The sequence below is a fragment of the Callorhinus ursinus genome, unplaced genomic scaffold, assembly GCF_003265705.2.
Source record: "Callorhinus ursinus isolate GAN/ISIS: 27379988/994484 unplaced genomic scaffold, GSC_fseal_2.0 scaffold2, whole genome shotgun sequence".
In the NCBI taxonomy this organism is placed as follows: domain Eukaryota; kingdom Metazoa; phylum Chordata; class Mammalia; order Carnivora; family Otariidae; genus Callorhinus; species Callorhinus ursinus.
The window spans coordinates 17370350-17392029 of record NW_027397064.1 but is presented as its reverse complement, the minus strand read 5'-3'; the positions used below and the strand labels follow the sequence as shown (position 1 = coordinate 17392029).

Genomic DNA, 21680 nt, shown 5'->3' with positions numbered 1-21680 from the left:
GGGGATTCTCCTCTGTTACAACCTGGGTCTTGCAGTTTTGTAGCCCTCTCATGGCCTGGTAGCTAGAGAGAATTTCCTTCCTGGACAAACTCTCAGTCTCCAATTCAGTGTCATCCTGGCATAATAACCAGGTCCATATGATCTTACATCCTGGATGCCTGTGTTCCTACGTTGTCCCCGTGTGTGCGTTTGCAAGGGCTGCCATAACAAAGGACCCCAAGCCAAGTGGCTTAAACAATAGAGATGTACTCTCGCACAGTTCTGGAGGCCAGAAGCCCTGGATCAAGGTGTTGGCAGGGTGGGTTCCTTCTAAGGGCTTTGCAAGGAGGATCTTTTCCAGGCCTCTTTTCTTGCCTGGTAGAAGAGTTGTCTTCATGTTCACCTGCCATTCTCCCTGTATGCATGTGTGTCTGCATCCAAATTTCCTTTTCTTAGGGCACCAGTCATATTGGATTTGGGCCCGCCCTTGTGTTCACTGGATTACTTCTTTATTCTGTCTTAAAACAAGGTCACGTTCTGAGGTACTGCGTGTTGGGACTTCTATGAATTTGTTGGGGGGGGGCACATTTCAATCCATAACAGCCCCCCCTTAGCCTGAGGGGCATTGACCTTGCTCTCTGTCTAGGCTTCCATTCTGGGAAGTTTGTTGCCCAGAGATGAATAGTTTTCCAGAGTTTGTCTTCGGGGTGCAAGAGCAGATTTAACTGTCCCCTAAAGCCTGATGGTGCCCATTGAACAAACCGCTCAGTCTAACCATAAGTGACTATCTGATCATCCAGGCAGTCATGTTTTCCACTGTAAATCCAGCTGTGGTTACAGCGTCCCAAGGGAAGTTATGGTTTCTTCCCTTGTCATCCCTGGGTGCTTAGCAGGTGATGGTTTCATTATGGGTGGAAGGACCCAGTGCAACAAGCCCTGATCAGTCTTCGCCTGTCCTTCCTCCATCACCTAAGGAATTTGTGTTCATGGCCAGGGTGTCTAAGGAGCATGGGGTTGGTCATTAGGTGACATGTTGATTTCCATTCCTTCTCATCCAGTGGAACTGGCGTGGCTTTCTCATCTACTACCTGGTGCAACCAAATTTCCAGAGTCTCATTAGGCTTTTGCCCAAATCACTCCCTAATTTCTCCTTTCCTGCTCATTGTAAGAGGAGACTTCAGTACATCTCTGGGGAACTGACTGCCCTTGATGACAGGGGGTATTTTACTTCTAGCCACAGCCACGTGTCCGATGGAAACAGTGTCCCTTTCCTTGGTGATAAGGAACAACTGTGGAATGCTTTTTAAACATTTTATGGGCCCCTCTCCCCTTTTGCTCTAAAAACCAACACAACTCACCAGGGCTCTCAGGGACCACAGTCAAGGACCCTTTGTCACCTTGTCACTAAACACATCCACCAGGTCTGCTACTGCCTACCAGGATCCTATTGCAGACTTCGCAAGTTGGCCTGTGGGGTCTCGCTATCTTTTTCCTAAAAGCGTGCTGTGACCTCATCAGCTTTGGTGAGGAGGGTTTAAAAATGCCATGTAAGTCCATCTGTCAGGAGCAGTGGAGTGTCACCCCGGGTGCTGTGGTTCTTTTTTGCGGGAGCAACTTTTTAAAAAAAAGATTTATTTATTTATTTGGCAGAGAGAGAGATAGAGAGAGAGCGCGCACAAGCAGGGGAAGCGGCAGGCAGAGGGAGAGGGAGAAGCAGGCTCCCCGCTGAGCAAGGAGCCCGGGATCATGGCCTGAGCTGAAGGCAGGCGCTTAACCAACTGAGCCAGCCAGGCGCCCTGCAGGTGCAACTTTTATATCAGGAGTATACTGCTTTTTAGTTGGTAAAAGACAGCAGTTTTTCTCTGGCTGCTAGAGGGATTCCATGCTGTCACTCTACCAACATTGTTTCTAAAACTACTTGGCAAGCGGACTCTGAATCTTACTGGTCATTCCTACTGAGACCTTCAACTTGCCAACCAACAAGACATCATTATACAATGAAAAGTTGAGACATCAGGGGAATGTTGCTAACACCTTAGGAACACTGTCAGGGAGACGTCTCAATACCGGTCACACATTTTGCAACAGTTTGTAGGAGGAATCGCCTCGGGGACCTCTCACAGAAGGACTTTTCCCTTTTGTTCTCTCTTGGAGGCCATTCTTGTCCCAAACCATCAGTCGCTTTTTACGGAAGCACAGACCAAAGGGTTTAAGTCAGGCACTTCAGTGAGCAGTGGCTGGAAGGTCAGGGGAGAAGGGGCAGCGCAGGGGGACAGCTCCAACAGAAGGACAGCTTTGCGGTTAATTTCAATTTTCAGTGGCCTTTTTTGTTTTTTCTTGTAAGATTTATTTATTTGAGAGAGAGAGAGAGCGCGCACGAGAGCGAGCGGGAGGGGGGTGTGAAGGGAGGGGCAGAGGGAGAGAACTCAAGCAGACTTCCCATTGAGCGTGGACGCCCCCCCCCGCCTCCCGGGGCTCCATCTCATGACCCATGTGAGATCATGACCTGAGCCAGAATCATGAGTTGGAAGGTCAACTGACTGAGCCACTACAACGCCTTTTCAGTAGCCTTTTATTAACAGGATGGACAGGACAGTGGGAAGACCCCTACTCCTCTGCCTTCTCTCCCCTACCTTGGCCCATGCCATCCACCAGTGGGAGGACCCTTCCCTGCCCGCCCCCCCCCCACACTTAGCCCAGAGCATGTGCTCCTAGATCATGGGTTCTGCTTTGTCTCCAAACCTGACCATGTGGTCCCATTTCTCTAAAAGGGCATTGTAACCTTAGCAGCCCCATGTTAGGCACCAGATGTGTCCAGTTCACTCTTTAGACAAGGCAAGGCCAAGACATAACTGATTTTTCTGGTAAAGATGTAACGGGCCACATTTAGATTTCGACGGTTCATTACTTACATAGGGAGTGAAAAGAAGAATAAGCCAAAGGTGCCAGCTCCCCAAGATCCTTGTCCCACACATGCAGAAGGACCACCTCGAAACAAAAGGGGTACCCCATGGTGGAAGTGCCCCTTCTAGATTGCAGATAGGGGGGTTATATTTTGCAGCTCTTTCCTGAGGGGGGCGGGGCAGAAAGCACACCCCTCCTCAGAGCCCAGAGGAGAAGCTGTAGGTCTCCTGACGGCCTCCCAGGGGACATAGGCAGGCAAGTGCTAGGAGGCCTCATGGTGGCTCCTGGTCGGCCTCCTGTCCTCCGGTGTCCCGGGAGGGTCACAGGGCATTCAGCCCAAAGACCCAGGGAAGGCTGGGTTCCAGCCTTTGTGTGTATGGATACACGCAAGGTCGGGAGGGTGCCATAGTGAAGCTGTCATCCAGTAAAGTGACAAAGCCTGTTAGTGTTGGGGCTGGAACTGGAACAAAATCTCCTGCCAGGCAGTCCCTGCTCCCTGCACTGATCCTGCCGGCTGTGGATGAGATTAAAAACGCACAACAGCAACAGGCTCTTTTTTGCTGTAAAAATTACTCTTGTTTTTTGGAAAAAATCACATAAATATGAGGTATGTGCTAATTATTTATGACTGCATACCACCTGTAGGAGAAAATGTCATTTCGACATGGCTGACGTAATTTTTGGATATTAAACAATATTCTGCACACATTAACGCATTTTTATTGTAGAGAAATCAGAAGATATAAAGACATAAAAAGAAGAAAATCCAAAGTTTCCATAATTCCCAAACCCTGCACAGGTCACGGTGCCTTGTGTACATAGGTGCTTGATAAACATTTGTGAAATGAATACATAAATACACACACCTGATCTTAGTGATAAGTAAGCATTATCCCTGTTTGCTTATCCTTGGTGAATAGATTTCCACACTTTCCCCGATGTGTCATCAACATTTACATATTTTTTTTAAATGAAAGCACACCATATACTCTCTTTGGTAAACCTGCCCTTTATTAAAAATAAATATGGGGGCGCCTGGATGGCTCAGTTGGTTAAGCAACTGCCTTTGGCTCAGGTCATGATCTCAGGGTCCTGGGATTGACCCCGCGTCGGGCTCCCTGCTCAGTGGGGAGTCTGTTTCTCCCTCTCCCTCTGCCCCTTCTCCATGCTCATGCTGTCTCTCTCTCTCTCAAATAAATTTAAAAAAATCTACAAATAAATAAATAAATAAATATGCATACCTTTCTATATCAACAAACACTTCTATAATAATTTTTAATGGCTGAATAGTGTTCTAGCATATGGCTTCACCAGAATTTGCTGAACCTTACCGTTATATATTTAGACTTTTTTTTATTTATAAAGCGTTCACAAATATATCTGTCACTAAATATCATGCCCATCCTGAATTAGTTCCGCAGAATAAACCCCTAAAATGGAATTGTTGTGTAAAAGATTTTGTTCAAAGGTTTGGTATGTATCGCCTGCCAAATTGTCCTTTAGGAAAGTTGTAAACACAGTAGTTTAGCACAACAGAGGGCATTTTCAGAGACTCTGCCACTATGTTCTTCCCAGAACAAATAAACAGACCCACAAATACCTCCCAAAGCTTGATCCTTTGTCCCGGGTTAGGAGCTGACAGCAGAAAGGAAAGGTTGGTCTGATTCTCTTTCCTCCTTGATCTACAAGAGAGAACACCTTGGAGGCAAGGAAGAACCAACTCAAGGGAACATTCCTTAGCCTTTTTCTGTTCTGTCTTTTCTGAGGGGCTATTTTTTGTTCACAGCAGGTTCTTGCTGAGGCTCTGAGGGCTTTTTTTTTTTTTTTTTTAAGTAGGCTCCACACCCAGAGTGGAGCTCAACCTGGGGCCTGAATTCATGACCCTGAGCTCAAGACCTGAGCTGAGATCAAGAGTCAGTTGCTTAACCAACTGAGCCACTCAGGCACCCCTGGAGGTTTTAAGTATCACAAACTTCTGGGCCTTTTGTTTTGTTTTGTTTTAGGGGAAATTCACATAATACAATTAATCATTTTAAAGTGTACAATTCAGTGGCATTTAGTGTATTCTCAATGTTATGAAACCACTACCTCGCCCTAATTTCCCAAAACTTTTTCAGTACCCCAGAAAAACACCCTGTCACCAATCAATCTCTCCTCATTCCTCTCTCCTACTGCCCCTCGATAATCATTCATCTGCTTTCTGTCTCTATGGATTTGCCCATCCAGATAAATCATATAAAAAGGATCATACAGGGGTGACTGGGTGGCTCAGTCGATTAAGTGTCTGACTCTTGATCTCAGCTCAGGTTTTGATCTCAGGGTCATGAGTTCAAGCCCGGCATTGGGCTTCATGCTGGTGTGGAGCTTACATAAAAAAAAAAAAAAAAAAAAAGGATCATTCAGTAAATTACCTTTTGTGTCTGACTTTTTTCACTTAGCATGTTTTTAAGATTCATCCAAGTTGTAGCATGTGTCATATTTTATTCCTTTTTATGACTGAATAATATTCCATAGTATGTGTGGACCACAATTTGCTTATTCACTCATCAACCGATGACATTTGGGTTGTTTCCACCTTTCAACTATTATGAATAATGCTGCTGTAAACATTCGTGTCCAAGTCTCTGTGTGGCATATGTTTTCATTTCTCTTGGGCATATACTTAGCAGTGGAATTGCTGGATTATATGGTAATTCAGTGTATAACCTTGGAGACCTGCCAAATGGTTTTCCAGAGCATCTGTACCATTTTTAAAATTCCAGTGTACAAGGGTTTCAATTTCTCCACATGCTCACCAAAAACTTGTTATTTTCTGTTGTTTTGGATTAGAGCCATCTTAGTGTGAAATGGTATCTTACTGTGGTGTTGATTTGCATTTCCTTAATGACCAATGGTGTTGAATGTCTTTTCATGTGCTTATTGGCCATTTGTGTGTCTTCTTTGGAGAAATGTCAAGTCCTTTGACCATTTTAAAATTGAGCTGTCTTCTTATTTTTGGGTTTTTTAAGACTTCTTTGTATATTCTGGATATCGAACTCTCATCAGACATATGATTTGCAAATATTTTCTCCCATTCTATTAATGCCTTTTCACATTCTTGATAATATCTTTTGATGTGCAAATATTTTAAATTTTTATGAAATTCTATTTATCTTTTGTTTTTCTCATGCTTTTAGTGTCAAATTGAAGAATCTGTTGCCAAATCCAAGGTCATGAAGATTTGCCTCTATGTTTTGTTATAAGAGTTTTAAGTTTTAGCTCTTATATTTAGGTTGTTGACCCACTTTGAGTTAATTTTTGTGTATGAAAGGAAGTAGGAGTCCAACTTCATTCTTTAGTACTTGGTTATCTAGTTGTTTCAGCATCATTTGTTGAGGAGACTCTTCCTTCTCTCTATTGAATGGTCTTGGCACTCTTTACAGAAATCCATTCACCATAGATGGTGAACTGTCAGTTATCCCTTGGTGTATATGTGTATTCTTATGCTATTGCCACACTGTTTTGATTATTGTAGCTTTGTAGTAAGTTTTAAAATTAGGAGGTGTAAATCTTCTAACTTTGTTTTTCTTTTTCAGTACTTTTTTTGGTCTAGTCGGGGCCTTGATTTTCCATTTCTACAGAAAAGGTCATTGGTATTTTGGTGAAGATTGGATTGCATCTGTAGACTTTGGGGAGTACTCCATCTTAACAATATTAAGTCTCCCTATCCATGAACATGGGATATCTTTCCATTTATTTAGTCCTTTAATTTCTTTCAGCAATGCTTTGTAGCTTTCAGTGTACAAGTGTTTCACCTCCTTGGTTAAATTTATTCCTAAGTATTTTATTCTTTTGGATGCTCTGTATTAGTCTTCTCTGGCTGCTGTCACAAAATATGACAGATAATAATAAGACACCAAAATGTGGGTGTCTTAAACAATATAAATTTATTTTCTCACAGTTCTGGAGGCTGAAAGTCTGAGATCAGGGTGCCCGTATGGTTGGTTTCTGGTGACAGCTTTCTTTCTGGGTTGTAGATGGCCACCTTTTCCCTGTGTCCTCACATGGCCTTTCTTGGTATCTTCGTGCAGAGAGAGAGAGAGAGAATGCTCTCTGGTGTCTCTTCTTATGAGGACACTAATCCTATTGGATCAGGGACTCACTCTTATTTAATCTTAATTACTTGTTTAATCTTCCTTAGAGGCTCCATCTCTAAATACAGCCACACTGGGGGGCTAGGGCTTCACCATATGAATTCCCCCAAACACAAATATTCAGTCCAGAACAGATCCAATCCTGAATGGAATTATTTTTTTAATTTCCTTTTCAGATTACTGTTCCAGGCTTTTACAACTAGTGGCCACTCCTTTGGAGCCACTGTTACCAGTTTCCTGTGAATCTCCTTCCCCACCTCCTTTCTGTCTGTCTTTGTTTCTGTCTGCAACTTGCGTTGTCTGCAACTTTTTTTCTCCACCTGATTTATTGACAACTGTTAAACATTAAGTGTCTAAAATGTGCCTACTGGTATGTCAAGCAACATGGGAAGCAATAAAGAAGTATGATATGGTTCCTGCCCTCGAAGATTTTCCATCTAGTTGAGGAGAAAAGACATAACTAGGGAGCAGTTTATAAGCAACTCCACTGTGTGGCTCATGCATTAAGATGTAAAGTCTCTAAGAGTAGGTGTTCCTGCTGTGCTCACAGTTGTATCCTCAGCCCCAAGATCAGTATAGGAGGAACAGGACATGAGCTCAATAAATGAGTGTTGAGTGAATTCATCGCTCTCCCCCTTCAGAATCTCACTTGGTGGAAGCTACCCCTCCCATTCATCCTGGAAGATGATCCCTAGGGGACTGTGTTCTGCAAAGTGGCACTTGGACAAGGATCTATCTGAGAAACTTGGGGCTCTCAAACTGGCTCAGGTTACAGCCTGATGGTAGGTTCACAGACACAGCTCACTCTTTCAGCAAGTATTCTGGTGTCTTTCTAAAATAAGTTCTTACATAAATAGATCCTAGTTAAGTTCCACTGAGTCAACTGAGAAGAGGAATATGAAAGAAGAGGGAAGAAAGCATGGCCTACGCAAAGGGGGAAATGTCTCAGAAACCTGCAAATTGACAGCCAGGGAGAGGTGCCAGAGGCTTTGGATTCCAGAGAAGAAGCTGGTCCCCAAGTAAATGATTATTGCTTTAGTCTTTTAAAACATGATTTTTTTTTTTCTGATTCCAAGATCATGGAAGAAAATCTGAAAAACAGATTACAGTATAAAGAAGGAAGTAACCTGTCTACAAACCATGACTCAGCAATAACCTCTATTTGCATTTTTATAAAACTGTTGCATGTAATTGTATTTGAACTTAATACAAGGAAAAGAAACCAAACTTCAGATAAGTATTTTTTTCAAAATGAGATATTGTTTCTTAAGAAGAGTCCTCTAAAATTAAGGAATTAGAGTCATATTAAAAGGTTGGAGTTACAAAACAACAACAAATAAACCACCACCACCAACAACAACAAAAAGGTTGGGGTTATTGTGGAGGTTCTCAACCTGTGTGATTTTGCCCCTCTGGGGACATTTTGGCAATGTCTGGAGATGTTTTTGATTGTCACAACTTCGAGGGCAGAGAGATACTCGTGGGTAAAGGCCAAGGATACTGCTAAATATCCTACAGTGCACAGGATAGTCCACTGCAATAAAGAATCATCCATCCCCAAATGTCAGTAGTGCGGTGAGGAACCCTGATTTATTGCATAGTTGTGTTGGTTTTAAATAGTGCATATTTTTAAAGGGCCTAAGTTTGTTCCTCCTTAGTAGGATATAGTCAGTTTTCTCAGGGATCAGTAGGGTAAGTGGTTGAGAGCATGACCTCAGTCTAGGTGGTCTTAGTTTGAATTCTGATTCTTCTTCTTCCCAGTAATGTGACCTTGGGCAACCTCCTTGGGCCTGAGTTCCCTCATCTAGAAAATTGTGGTAATGTTACACCCCTCTCATAAAGTGTAGTGAGGACTGAATTTCTAAATAAGTAAAGTGCTTGGAACGCTGTCTGGTTTATGCTAAGCTCCATGGAAATATTTACTGTTATTATCATTATTATTATGTCATTAATACCATTAATAAACCAACTGGAAACACAAATTAAAACTTACGTTTAGGATAATTCTCCTAAGGGATTCAGTACAGGAAAACAGACATATTAGGACTTTCAACTTTTTTTTTTTTTTTTTTTTTTAAGAGCCGGAGAGAGGGGGATTGCACAGAGGGAGAGGGAGAGAGAGAATCCCAAGCAGGCTCCACACCCAGTGCAGAGCCCATCGTGAGGCTCAATCCCACAACCCTGAGATTTTGACCTGAGCTGAAATCAAGAGTCGGAACATAACCAACTGGGCCACCCAGGCGCCCCCGTATAAGTACTTTTAAAAAATGGAACCTTTTCGAGAAATAAACAAAGTGAGTAAAGCTAGGGCCCAGTTACAAATCTGAGAAGTATATACATGAATTGAGAGGTTTGGCAAGCCTTTCCTGCTTTCTGGAATTACCTGATCAACAGCAGGTGACTCATTATTTCACAGGGCACTTTCTTTTTGACCCTTTAGATTTGAAAAATTTGAATTCATTCTCAGTTCAAAACTCAAAGCAATATGACAAGATACACATCGTGCAGTCTTGCCTCTCACTGCCGCCCCTCGCCCGCCCATAGGTAGTAACTTTAATTAGTTTCTGATGTATCAACCCAGTGGTTCTTTATAAAAGCAAATATAAATGCTGTATATTCTTATTTGGCCTCCCTTTCTTAAACAGAAGATATCATACTTTTCCATTTAACAGTCTACCTTGGTTATATGTCTTTCCACATTGCAATCCATCTTTCCATATTATTACACCAGAAGCTGCTTCATCCTCTTTTAAGGTGACATAGTATTCCATTGTGTAGACATCCATATTTTGTTTATAAATGTATTTGTAATTTTTATAAATATTAGCAAATTGTCCTCAATGTGGGTTTGTGTCATTTTAAACTCCCACCAGCAATGTATGAATATGCCTGTTTTTCTCCAAGAATCACTGTAGTTTCCAGACAACCATCTGTTCAAAACCAGACCACACTGGCAGGCATTACTGGGAGGTAGAAGTGGGAAACAAAACTAAAAAGATGCTGGGGGTTTGTCGAGGCTGTTTTCCTAGAACCTGACAGAATCAGCTGTTAGTTCAGGATGGATTCTCGGCAACTGGGTAATATATTGAGGGCAATTGGGTCACATTGGTCCTGGGAGAATCTAGTTTTTAATGTCAGTAGTAAAACCCAGGAAGATTGCTGTTTTTCTGGACCAAGAGCTGGGTGAAGTTTCTTTCTATGGTTTGAATGAAAGATATCTTCTCTATAATTTGAACACATCTTTTACAGAAATGCTTTGGTCTAATTTCTGTACTGGAGCAGATTCTGATCCTCTTAACATCTTTTCAGTAACAGATTATGAAAGATGAAGTACCTGGGAAAACACTATGTTTCATATTCTTTAAGTTTATAGGTGTAACTTAGCCAGTAAATTTAGCCTCAGTATTTGTGGATTCTTCTTAAGTTTTACCCCCCAAACCCAAAATATATTTATTTCCCCCTCATTTTCGACAACTCTAAAAACATTATACCATGTCAATTTCATAGATGCTATGGGTATCAATTGTCAAGTGCTTTAGAAGTTCTAAGATAAAATATTTGAGAATCATATTACTTAACACAGCTAATAAATTTTTTTATTTAAAAAAAATTCATACCAGGGTGCCTGGGTGGCATAGTTGGTTAAGCGTCTGACTCTTGGTTTTGGCTCAGGGTCCTGGGATCGAGCCCCTCATCGGGCTCTGAGCCCAGCATGGAGTCTGCTTGAGATTCTCTCTCTCTCTCTCTCTCTCTCCCTCTGCCCCTCCCGCTTGTACTGTCCCTCTCTCTCTCTCAAAATAAATAAATCAATCAAATAAATACATAAAAATCATACCACAAAGTGTACTTCATATTTGAATCTTGGCTTTCTCATTCAGCTTCTTGCTTTTCCTGGAGTTTCTATTGTGTTTCTTTTTTCTTTTGATTATATGAGATACTTATCTTTATCTCATTGACAGCAAGCTGCATTAGATTTAAATGCTTCTATGAAGGAGCTGTGGGCATTCTACTATACCTTACTATAAAGGGTTCAATTTCTCTAAAACCTTGGACCCCAAATATCTATACCTCAATACAGACCCCAGTTTGCCACATATCCCATTTTTTTTAAACTTCATTTCTCTGAGGACTTCCACTCCCCCAGTTCTCCCAGATGCTCAGTGCTCTCTCTCTGTGTTCTAACTCTTGTGTACCCATGGTTTTCGGTGTTCTCCTTTGAGAACCACAGGCCATCCTAGTGCCCGCCTCCTGTACCATGTACTTTTGCCCAGCCCGCTTACTCTGGTGCGACTGTCAGATACTCCCCGATCCCATCTCCTCTCTAGTAAATTCCTGCCTGGCTAGGCCATGGTTTTTCAGCTTTGGTTGAACCCCACAGGTGCTGAACAAGGCCAAGTATGGTCCAATGTGGGTAACCCGCATAGGGCCTCAGAGCCTTGTGAACCTGGCCAGTGCCCCCCTCCTGGAGCAAGTGATGCGGCAAGAAGGCAAGTACCCAGTACGGCACGACATGGAGCTATGGAAGGAGCACCGGGACCAGCAGGGCCTGGCCTATGGGCCCTTCACCACGTGAGCTGGGGCCTGAAGGGGTTGGTGCAGGGCCTTAGAGGGCCAGGCCCAAGGACAGTGGTATTAGGAAACCAGTGGATAATGGGCAGAGTGGGTTCTCCCTGCATCCTCTGAGCCTGATACTCAGTCTAGAAAGCAGTGGTTGGGATGGGCTGAAGCCCAGGGACCATTCATTATCTTTTCCGTTAGTATATTGTATAACTTTGGACAAAGGAATAATTTCCTCCTTCCTTGACCTTGTGTTTCTCATATGTAAAATGGGAAGTTTGGAGTGGAATATCTCCAAACTATCTCTAGGACTTTTCCAGCTCCGTTATTCTCCATTGTAGTTGAAAATATACCAACTTGAATCATAATAGGACGTATCTGTTTATAGTTGGAAAAACATCATCACCATACTGGTTAGGAAGGCTGACTTTAACTTTAAAAATATTTCCTAAATTATGTATTACAGGTTTGTTGTTGGATATAACTTTCACAGATGCTCTCCATACACAGACAGATGTAGGTTTCTGCCTTGAATTTACACCCAGAAAAGTTAAGATTATTTTGGCAGTGACAAATTCAAGGATGGGCTGCATGTGTTATATACGCATGTGCCAATTGAGATAAACCATTGAGAATCATTGGTGATGAACCATTCCTGATGCTACAGGTTGTAACTGGGTCTGTGACAGGGTTTTTAAAAAATTGTTTTTTTATTTTAATCCCAGTATTGTTCACATACAGTGTTATATTAGTCTCAGATGTACACTATGGTGATTCAACAATTCTGTATGCTACTCAGTGCTCATCAGGATAAGTGTACACTTTAATCCCCATCACCTCTTTCACCCTATTACAGATTTCTTTTTGCTGTAGTATGTTAACAGAGCTCCAAAAATAATGAAAGACTTATTTTCCCTAGTTGCTTGACATCTCATGCTTTCATCATTTCTTAAGGGATTAAAATTGATCCTGATGGTGGTTATAGTAGCAGGACCAATGATAATAGCTAAGCAGGTGTTAATAACATGCCAGGTATCAGGCTAGTCTCTTTACATTTATCATTTCGTTTTATTCTCACAACAAGTCCCTGAAGTAGATAGTGTGATTATCCCCTTTTATAGATGAAGAAACTGAAGCCTGGAGAGGTTTTGGCATCTCTTGCCACTAGTAAGTGGTGGAATCGATCTCTCTGATTCTGAAAGTTAAGAACTTAATGCCTTGATAATTTTGCAAAGGAAGCAAACCGGTTGGAGGGTGCATTTCATCTGTCTTTGAGGGTGCATTTCATTTGTCTTTGATGCCTCTGTGTTCATTCTCCCATCGGCATGTTTGTTTCTTTTTTGTGGTTCCTTCACAGGTGGACAGTTTCAGAACTGCAACAATTAATGAGCCCTTTATTCAAAGTTGCGAAGAGAATCCAGTGTCTGTCCTTCCAGAGCTCTTTAACTTGTTGTCTGGCCCTGAGGGTAGGACTTGGGTCTTAGGTTTTCACCAGGTCAGCTCACCACTAGAGTTGATGGCTCAGGATTTAGAATTGGAGCTGAACATTATGTACACCCCTATTTATCTATTTATAGTTTTTCACTCTACAGCCAATTTCCTAATTATATTATACCATATATGTGTATTTTAAAGCTGTTTTGCTAACCAATGATAAGTTCTTTTTGCTTTAACATATATATGTGTGTGTGTATATATATACATTTTTTTTAAATCTCATTTTATGAAGCATTTTTCTCCCAGGAAATATTTTAACAACCACAGAAATGTTCTCGTTTAAATTCTGCAAATCTGATTGCTGCTATTGGGAGAATTTTTTACTCTTGGAGAAGCACCCACACCCTGAAGTTCCAGTAAATGAGTCTATTCTGGTTTTTGTTTCTTTTTCAGCAGCACTTTCAGTTGACCTTTTTGCAGCTTTTCCCAACATAACAAAGAAAACTCCTGAGGTTTGAGGTTCATTTAAATAAATACTTTTCTAAATAAAAAAAAAAACCCATTCTTGCTGTAAGCCTTTTTAATATCTTTTTTTTTTTTAAAGATTTTATCTATTTGACAGAGAGAAAGAGGAAGAGAGAGCACAAGCAGGGGGAGTGGGAGAGGGAGAAGCAGGCTCTCTGATGAGCAGGGAGCCCAATGCGGGGCTGGAACCCAGGACATGGTCCTGGGATCATGACCTGAGCCGAAGGCAGACGCTTAACCCACTGAGCCACCCAGGTGCCCCTAATATCTTTCTTTTTAAAATACCTTATTGGTTTTTACAATTCAAAAGTAATGTTTTTTGTAAAAAGTCCAATAATAAAATACTGTCTCCCTACCGCCCACTCCCGTCCCATTTTTCTAAGTAATCCTGACAGTTTGGTGGGTATTCTTCCCTACATTATGTGGAAACAATCGGATATACATATGGATCTATAGGGTTTCCTTTCTTCTTCCTAAAATTGGGCCATATTGTACTTACTACTCTACAGGTAGCTTTTAAAAAAAATTGACCCATGCCCAGCTTGCTTAGGAAAGGTAACAGGTTTGGGGGACAGCTGTGGGTGGGGACAGTCCCTGCACCTGAAGCCCCCTGTGGGAAGCATGTTCCCACCCTCGTGAGCATCCCTGTCTACCCAGGGTGGGGACCCAACCCCCTCACTGGATGACTGTAGCAAGAGGACCTGGGGCATCAGCCTGGTGGGTCTCCCTGTCCCTTTGGCTCACTGAGCCAAGCAGAGCATGAAGGTCCAGAATCTGAGCTTCTCAGGAACCCTAATTTGCTCCTCCTTTATTCCTCATCCTCCACACAGAAGGACTGGAATGATTGTACTTCCTCCTCATTTCACATACAGAAGATTCCGGAGTTGTGTCATCCTAAGATAATCATAGTCAACATTCATTAAGCATTCACCATGTGCCAGGCTCTGATCTAAGCACTGTAATCATCCGAAGAACCCTACTAAGATAGGCACGCTTATTATTCCCATTTCACTGAAGGGGAGACTGAGGCACAGAGGAGTTAAGTCACCTGCCTAAGGTCACTCAGCCAGTAATCATCAGACCTGTCATTTGGCCCTAGGTAGTCTGGCTCCAGATGCCCAGCTTGACTACTTCCACGATGCTGTAGTGAGACTCTGAAGTTTTGTGATTTGAAGATTCTGGTCTTTGAAGTTCAGTGATTCTATAATTCTAAATCTAGGAGCCTGAGATTTTCCTAGACTCTGTTGGGGTCTCAGGGCAGGGGGAAGAAGAATCCATCTCATCTAACCTCCATCAGGTACTTACAAGTGTGCGCTTCCTCCATTCTCCATAGGGAAGGACTGCAGTGGTACCAGCTGCGTCACACTCTGAATCAGCGGATGCTGAAGCCAGGGGAGGCTGCGCTCTACACCGATGTCGTGAATGAGGTGATCGACGACTTCATGGTCCATCTGAACCGGCTGTTGGTAGAGAGTGCCTCAGGGGACCAGGTGTTGGACATGGCTCACCATTTCTACTACTTCGCTTTGGAAGGTACCTTGTTGGGAGAGGGGCTGGGGTGGGCAGGGGCAGAGGCAGGTTGTGCTCCCCCTCCTCAAGCCCCCCCGGATTCCAGGTGCCATGACATTGCCACCTTTGACGGCCTCTGTGCACTGGCAGCTATTTGCTACATCCTGTTTGAGAAACGTATCGGCTGCCTGGAGCGCCCCATCCCCCAGGACACGGTGGCCTTCGTCACATCTGTCGGGCTCATGTTCCAGAACTCAGTCTATGTCACCTTCCTCCCCAAGTGGACCCGTTCCCTGCTACCTTTCTGGAAGCGCTATCTGGATGGCTGGAACACCATCTTCTCTTTTGGTGAGGAGGCCAGGGAAGGAAGTGGCGGGGGTAGGATTGGGGGTGGGGGAGTGGGTTCCAGGGTCTGTGCCATCAGCAGTCTCTCCCAGGACCTTCTACCTCATTGCTACCAGCTGTCAGAGTGGCTCTTGGTCCTTGGAGATCATGACTTTTGACCTTGCCCCCCTTTGTTCTCCATTGTCCCTCTAGGGAAGAAGCTGATTGATCAGAAACTCAAGGAAATCGAGATCCAGCTGCAGACCAAGGGGCCAGATGAAGTCCAGATATCTGGCTACCTGCACTTCCTGCTGACCAGAGGACAGCTCAGTACTCATGAGGCCATGGGCAGCCTGCCTGAGCTGCTCCTGGCGGGCGTAGATACGGTGCGTGAGGGGGGTCAGCGAGGAGACCAGGGACTCCCAGCTCCTATCCTGAACCAATTCCCCATTACCCTCACCTGAGCCTGACCTTCGTTCCTCCAGGTACCTGCTTTTCTCTTTCTGTATCCTAGATGTAGAGCTAGAAGGAAAAAGGGTGGGGGGGGGGTCATTCAACCTGGCAGAGGCGGGCAGTGAAGTGTCCTTTTGTAAGAGGGACCTCATCACCTCCTGGAGCCTCTCTCGGCCAGCTAGAAGTTTCCTCTCCCATCTATTTAAGGTGTAACTTAAGTGGGAGAGCTCTGTTCTCTCTGTTCCAATCTCCTTGTTGTTAGAGCATGATTCTCCGTCTTGTGGGTCCTCACCCTGCCGTGGAGTCACGCTCAGCAGGGAGAGTCCCCATGAGCCCCTGTGTCTGTTTCTGCCATGCTCGTGGCAAATTCATTTTTTGGTGCATGCCCACTCACCCTCCCACTACCTCACTCGCCTTTTGTCTAGAAATCCCTCCTCACTTCATCTCTCCCTCTGCCTCCCAGACATCCAACACGATGACGTGGGCCCTGTACCATCTTTCAAAGAACCCAGAGATCCAGGCTGCCTTGCATAAGGAGGTGGTGGGTGTGGTACCAGCCGGGCAGGTGCCCCAGCACAAGGACTTTGCCCACATGCCCCTGCTCAAAGCCGTGCTTAAGGAGACCCTGCGGTAGGTGGTGGTTCCCGGGAGCTCAGGGTCTGTGCGGAGGAGGACTCAGGGAAAAGAGTCGGCAGTGGGGGCTGGTGGGCTAGAGCTAGGGCTAGGGCCAGGGGTGAGGTGGGACCAGAGGCAAACCTGCACCTTCTTTTCCCTGCAGCCTCTACCCTGTGGTCCCCATGAACTCCCGGGTCGTCACAGAAAAGGAAGTCGAAGTCAATGGCTTCCTCTTCCCCAAGAACGTGAGTGGGGCTGAAGAGCTGGGATTCCCAGGGCTGTGCTGTAGCCCTAAGCTGATGTGCTGCCCATTCTTGCCCTGCAGACCCAGTTTGTCTTCTGTCACTATGTGGTGTCCCGTGACCCTGACATCTTCCCCGAGCCAGAGAGCTTCCAACCTTACCGCTGGCTGAGGAAGAGCCAGCCTGCTGCCCTTGGGGTCCAGCATCCATTTGGCTCTGTGCCCTTTGGCTATGGGGTCCGGGCTTGCCTGGGCCGCAGGATTGCGGAGCTGGAGATGCAGCTGCTGCTGTCAAGGGTGAGTGGGGAGAAGCCGCAGGGCTGGTGGAGAGCAGGGGGAGGAGCATGTACAAGAGGGCAGTGGATAGAGATCGCAGATTCTAACGCCCCGCGTGCGCTCTCTCCTAGCTGATCCAGCAGTACGAGGTGGTCCTGGCCCCTGAGACCGGGGAGGTGAGGAGCATGGCCCGCATTGTCCTGGTTCCCAATAAGAAGGTGAGCCTGCATTTCCGGCAGAGGAAGTGCTGAGCTGGGCCCGTGCCTCCTGGGAGGAGCCCCCTTCTCTCTCCCTGGTGCACTCATTCCTAGCCACTGCTGTGTCTCAGACCAGAAGGGGGAGAAGGGGGAGAAGGTGGCTGCCAGACACCTGCCAGATCGAAGAAACTCAGTGCACTTTCTGTAGAACCCTGAGCTTTTGCCACTTTGATCACTTTGAATGTCTCCTTCTCAGATAAAAGGCCACCCCCATGTCACATTGCTCTCCTTGGAGAAAATACAGAATAAAGGGACTTCTATTGATAATTGGAGACCTTTGTCATTCTCTTTGATGACCCAGCATCTGAGCCCCTTGCTGTGTTTGGGGAACAGGCTCTCCCCACTTAGGGATCTTGTGGGACGCAGAGCCCTCTCCCTCCGTGGAAAGTGAGAACACCTGCGCTTTCCTGGACCTCACAGAGAGGCCTTCGCTTCAGCTGGTGCTGCTGAAGCCCAGCCTGAGCAGGACCTGCAGAACAATCCTCTGGACCCCAAGAGGGGCCCCCTCTTTTGAACACAGAGTGCTTTGATATAGGCAGTGAAGTGCTGCCAGAATGTATGGAGGCGTTCTTGGCTGGATCTACAGCAACGGCTCCCGGGGCACCCATCAGCCTGGGAAGCACCAGGTTGGCCGCCCTCAGGAGCGTGAGTGTCGCAAAGCTGTCGCCACAGCTGCTGGCCCCAGTGTGCCTCTGTGTCCCCGGGGTCAGTGCTGCCGGTGGGGAGAAAAAGCGTCCTCCCTGCCCCCACTCCTGGCCCATGACTGCCTCTCCCCCAGCCCCCCGCAAGGTGACAGCAACAGCGACCGCAGGAGGAGCAGAAGCATGGCCTCCGTCCCGCTACCCCCTTCCACCGACATCTCACATACAACCGAGAGGTGGAACCTAGGGCCGGCCTGGAACCTGAGCTGCAGGGCAGTATGGGGATTGTAGTTCTCAGCTTTCCAGCCTCTTCAGCACAGGAAGCCGACCAGAAGGAAAGCGGGCTGGTGCGGAGACCGAGTGCACCGCGGGTTTGAGGAGGCGATGAGCCCCAGCCTCACAGAGTCCCAGCCCCGGTGGTAAATTTCTGCTGGGTCATAGAAAACTAAAGTCGTATTTCTTATGTTGGTGAGATTAAGAAAAAAAAAAAAAAGATGTCATTGTCCTTATTAAAATCTTCAGTGGCTTCTCTCAGCCCTGAAGCAAAGTCCTAAGGCCTTACTCTGGCATGGAAGACTCTGGCACCCTGCCTCCACCCCTACTCCCTGCCCAGACACCCTTTCCACAGCCTAACCCCAATTCCTTGTATAGACCTGAGCACATTCCACTCTTTCTGGCCTCAATACTTTGTTCTTAATGTCCCCTCTCCTTGGAACACTCTTTTCAGCAACTGTGATCCCATCCCAGAGAACTTGCTCTTCTTAGGGCTCAGCTCAAATGTCACTGCCTTTGAATAAGCCTCCCCTGACCTCTCTGGGGGAGCCATAAGCACTCCCTTTGTGTTCCCCGCCTCCCACCCCCCACGTTACAGAACTGAGCGCTCAGTCAATTAAGTGGCTGCCTTCGGCTCAGGTCATGATCCCAGAGTCCTGGGATCAAACCCCACATCGGGCTCCCTGTTCAGCGGGGACCCTGCTTCTCCCCTGCCTGCCGGTCCCCCTACTTGTGCTTGCTCTCTACCTCTCTCTCTCTGTGTCAAATAAATAAAATCTTAAAAAAAAAATCAGTTTGTCTTCTTAAACAGCATTTATGCCGCACTCCCAGGAGTAAAAATAGATCGAGTACTCGATGTTTTCTGGCTGTCTACATGCTCCTGTTCTATAGATGTTCTAGCTCTGGATGTAGTTTGGCTTGTTCATATTAGTTCGGTTCTAGCTTGTTATTTATGATTCCAGTTTTAAGATGCATGTCAAACAGGGCGCCTGGGTGGCTCAGTTGGTTAAGCGACTGCCTTCGGCTCAGGTCATGATCCTGGAGTCCCGGGATCGAGTCCCGCATCGGGCTCCCTGCTCAGTGGGGAGTCTGCTTCTCCCTCTGACCCTCCCCCCTCTTGTGCTCTCTCTCTCTCTCTCAAATAAGTAAATAAAATCTTTAAAAAAAAGATGCATGTCAAATAATAAAAATTCTGACAGCTGTCATCATGAGATGGACATATGGGACATTGTATTGAATTCTTCTGTTTTTGTGGATGTTTGGAAGACCAGCAAGAATGCCAGCAAATCGTGTCTCTCCTACGCTGTGCCCCTGCCCTTAGCCAGCTCTTCTTGTAGATCTTAGTCATAACAAATAATATAGATGCAATAACGTGACGAATGATTTTCCTAATTACGGAAATGAGGCATCCTTATCTCTCAGCAAGCCATCGTGCTCATCACGTGTCTCTCAAGTGTCTGCAGAGAATAATACAGTTGCCCAGGTCCCACCCCCCTAAGTCAGGATATTAGCATCTCTAGGCACCGGCCCTAGAATTTCCATCTTATAAAGCTCCCTGGGGCATCCTGTTGCCCTGCCAGGGTTGACAGCTGTTGAGATAGTGGGAGAGAAGAGAAGGGGTGGGCTGAGAAGTGGGAGAGAGTCCAGCCTGGGGGCCACAGAAACTTGGAGGGGCTTCGGAGGTTGGGGCAGGAGTCAGGGGCATGGAACCAGTGATGCCTAGAAAAGGTGACCAGCCCCAGATTCAGAGGTATGAACAGAGGGACCAGCAGGGTGGGTTTCACACTTTTATTCAGAGTCGGGGCAGGAGTTGTCCCCATGGCAACCCTTTGCCTCCATTCTAGCAGCCATGATGCTGGAGGACTGTCGGGAATGGAGGCCTGGGCTGTGATCCGAGCAGGAGGTCTGAGGCAGGGGGCTGGCATGGTCCCTCACAGAAGGGCCCAAGGGAGAACTGCTGGGTCCTCAGCATGGTGGGGCCCAGGAGGCTGGAGACCTATCTACTCTCAGGGGGAGCAGGAGAGGGAAGGAGGGACTTCCTCAGGCTGCCCTTTCTGCCTGCACTATGACTTCTGAAGGTCTGCTCATGCGGAGCAATCTGGGCTCCCCCCACCTCAGAGACTGACCTGCTACATTTACCCTACGGTCATCTGCAGCTGGTGGCAGCCTGCCCCCGGCTCTCTGAGGACATTGTCACTTGAAACAGGCCCAGAGAAGCACCCTCATCCCATCATCCCACTTGAGCCTAAGGCCCGGGGCCTTCCCAGGGAGGGCCAGAGCAGTGCCGGCACTGACCCATGGGTTATGGCAAAGTCAGAGATAGAGGCTGGGTATCTATAAGAAAAGGTCCTCTTTTGCTGCCTGACTCATAAAGCACAAATGTCTCCACTCCGTTGCTCTGTGAGGTAAATGAGGTGGGATCATATTTTAGAAATATTAACCTATCCTCTGCCCACTGGACGGCAGACCTACAGTGTCCATTGCCATAGGGGAGGGACAATACAGCAGAAACCTGGTCTTGGTTTTGGAATTTGGCCCTCAAGGTAGGTGGCAAGAAATACAAGACACAGACAGTGGACTTGGAAGAATGCATGGTGGGTTAGAAAAAAGGCCCCAGTGGTAAAGATGCCATAGGTTGATGGGGGTTGGGGAAGCAAAGAGACTGTGGAGATCTCTGAGGTCCACATTTCTGGGGGCCCTGAGAAGAGGGGCCCTGAGAAGGGAGCTGTGTCTGAAGGGAGGGAGGAGTGTGACAAATACCCCAGAGAGGTTTGGAGATGACAAGGGTAGAAGAGCCCTGTGCCCTATGTTTCCAGGGTGGAGGCCAAAATAAAGCAAAATGCAGAATAAAGCAGACCACTTGCTGTCCATCTGAGCAGATGGGCTTGGGACTGCCCTGCAGAGCTTCCCGAAGCCCAGAGGGATGCAGGCACAGGAGCTAGAATGTCCTCATGCCCCAAGAGCAGGCAGGCCCAAGGAGGCTTCATGATAGGGACTGAGGGAGCACCTAACAGGCACCAGGCCCACCAATGACCAACCAGTGACAACCAGATGGGAATGGGATTGTTTTAGCTGGTGCTGACATGCATGGGTGGATGATGACGGAGGAACAAAGTCTCACGCTACTTAAAGTCTTCCCTCCCTCACCGAATTTAACCCCAGGCAAAGGTGGGGGATGAGCCCCAGACTGACTGAGATTAATTTCTCCCACCTGGTGAAATGGGGTTCATAATAGAAACTCCATTCAGTGTTAGAAAAATAAAGTTTCCTGCAGATGGGAGTTTGTCGACTGAGTTGTATTTACTATGTAATTAACTAATTCATATCTTCTTTGTGGTTTTGTTATAAATAAAAGATGGAAAAAGAAATTTCGGTGGGGTAACACTCTATGCACCAAAGAAATGCCAGTTGTAGTGTTTGTCCATCACAGACTTCCCTCGTGTCTTTGAGTTCAGAAAGCACAGGGGTCTTGCCACAGGTTCAGGTCAAATGACTGGCATTTTCTGAGGGAAACTTCTACAATTCAAGTTCATGCGTGGTTCTTTTTCTTTTTGTT

At 45.9% G+C, this 21680-nt stretch overlaps 1 protein-coding gene across 1 annotated transcript in view; it reads left to right on the top strand.

Moving 5' to 3' along the window:
- Window positions 1-17477, top strand: part of CYP27A1 (cytochrome P450 family 27 subfamily A member 1) — a 32868-nt gene extending 15391 nt beyond the window's left edge. The window contains exons 2-9 of the mRNA XM_025891436.2: window positions 11395-11585; window positions 14869-15068; window positions 15195-15392; window positions 15582-15754; window positions 16285-16451; window positions 16600-16681; window positions 16762-16974; window positions 17085-17477. Coding sequence (XP_025747221.1) covers window positions 11395-11585; window positions 14869-15068; window positions 15195-15392; window positions 15582-15754; window positions 16285-16451; window positions 16600-16681; window positions 16762-16974; window positions 17085-17204 — 1344 coding nt within the window. The 3' untranslated portion in view covers window positions 17205-17477. The remainder of the gene's footprint in view (window positions 1-11394; window positions 11586-14868; window positions 15069-15194; window positions 15393-15581; window positions 15755-16284; window positions 16452-16599; window positions 16682-16761; window positions 16975-17084) is intronic.
- Window positions 17478-21680: the final 4203 nt, after the last annotated feature.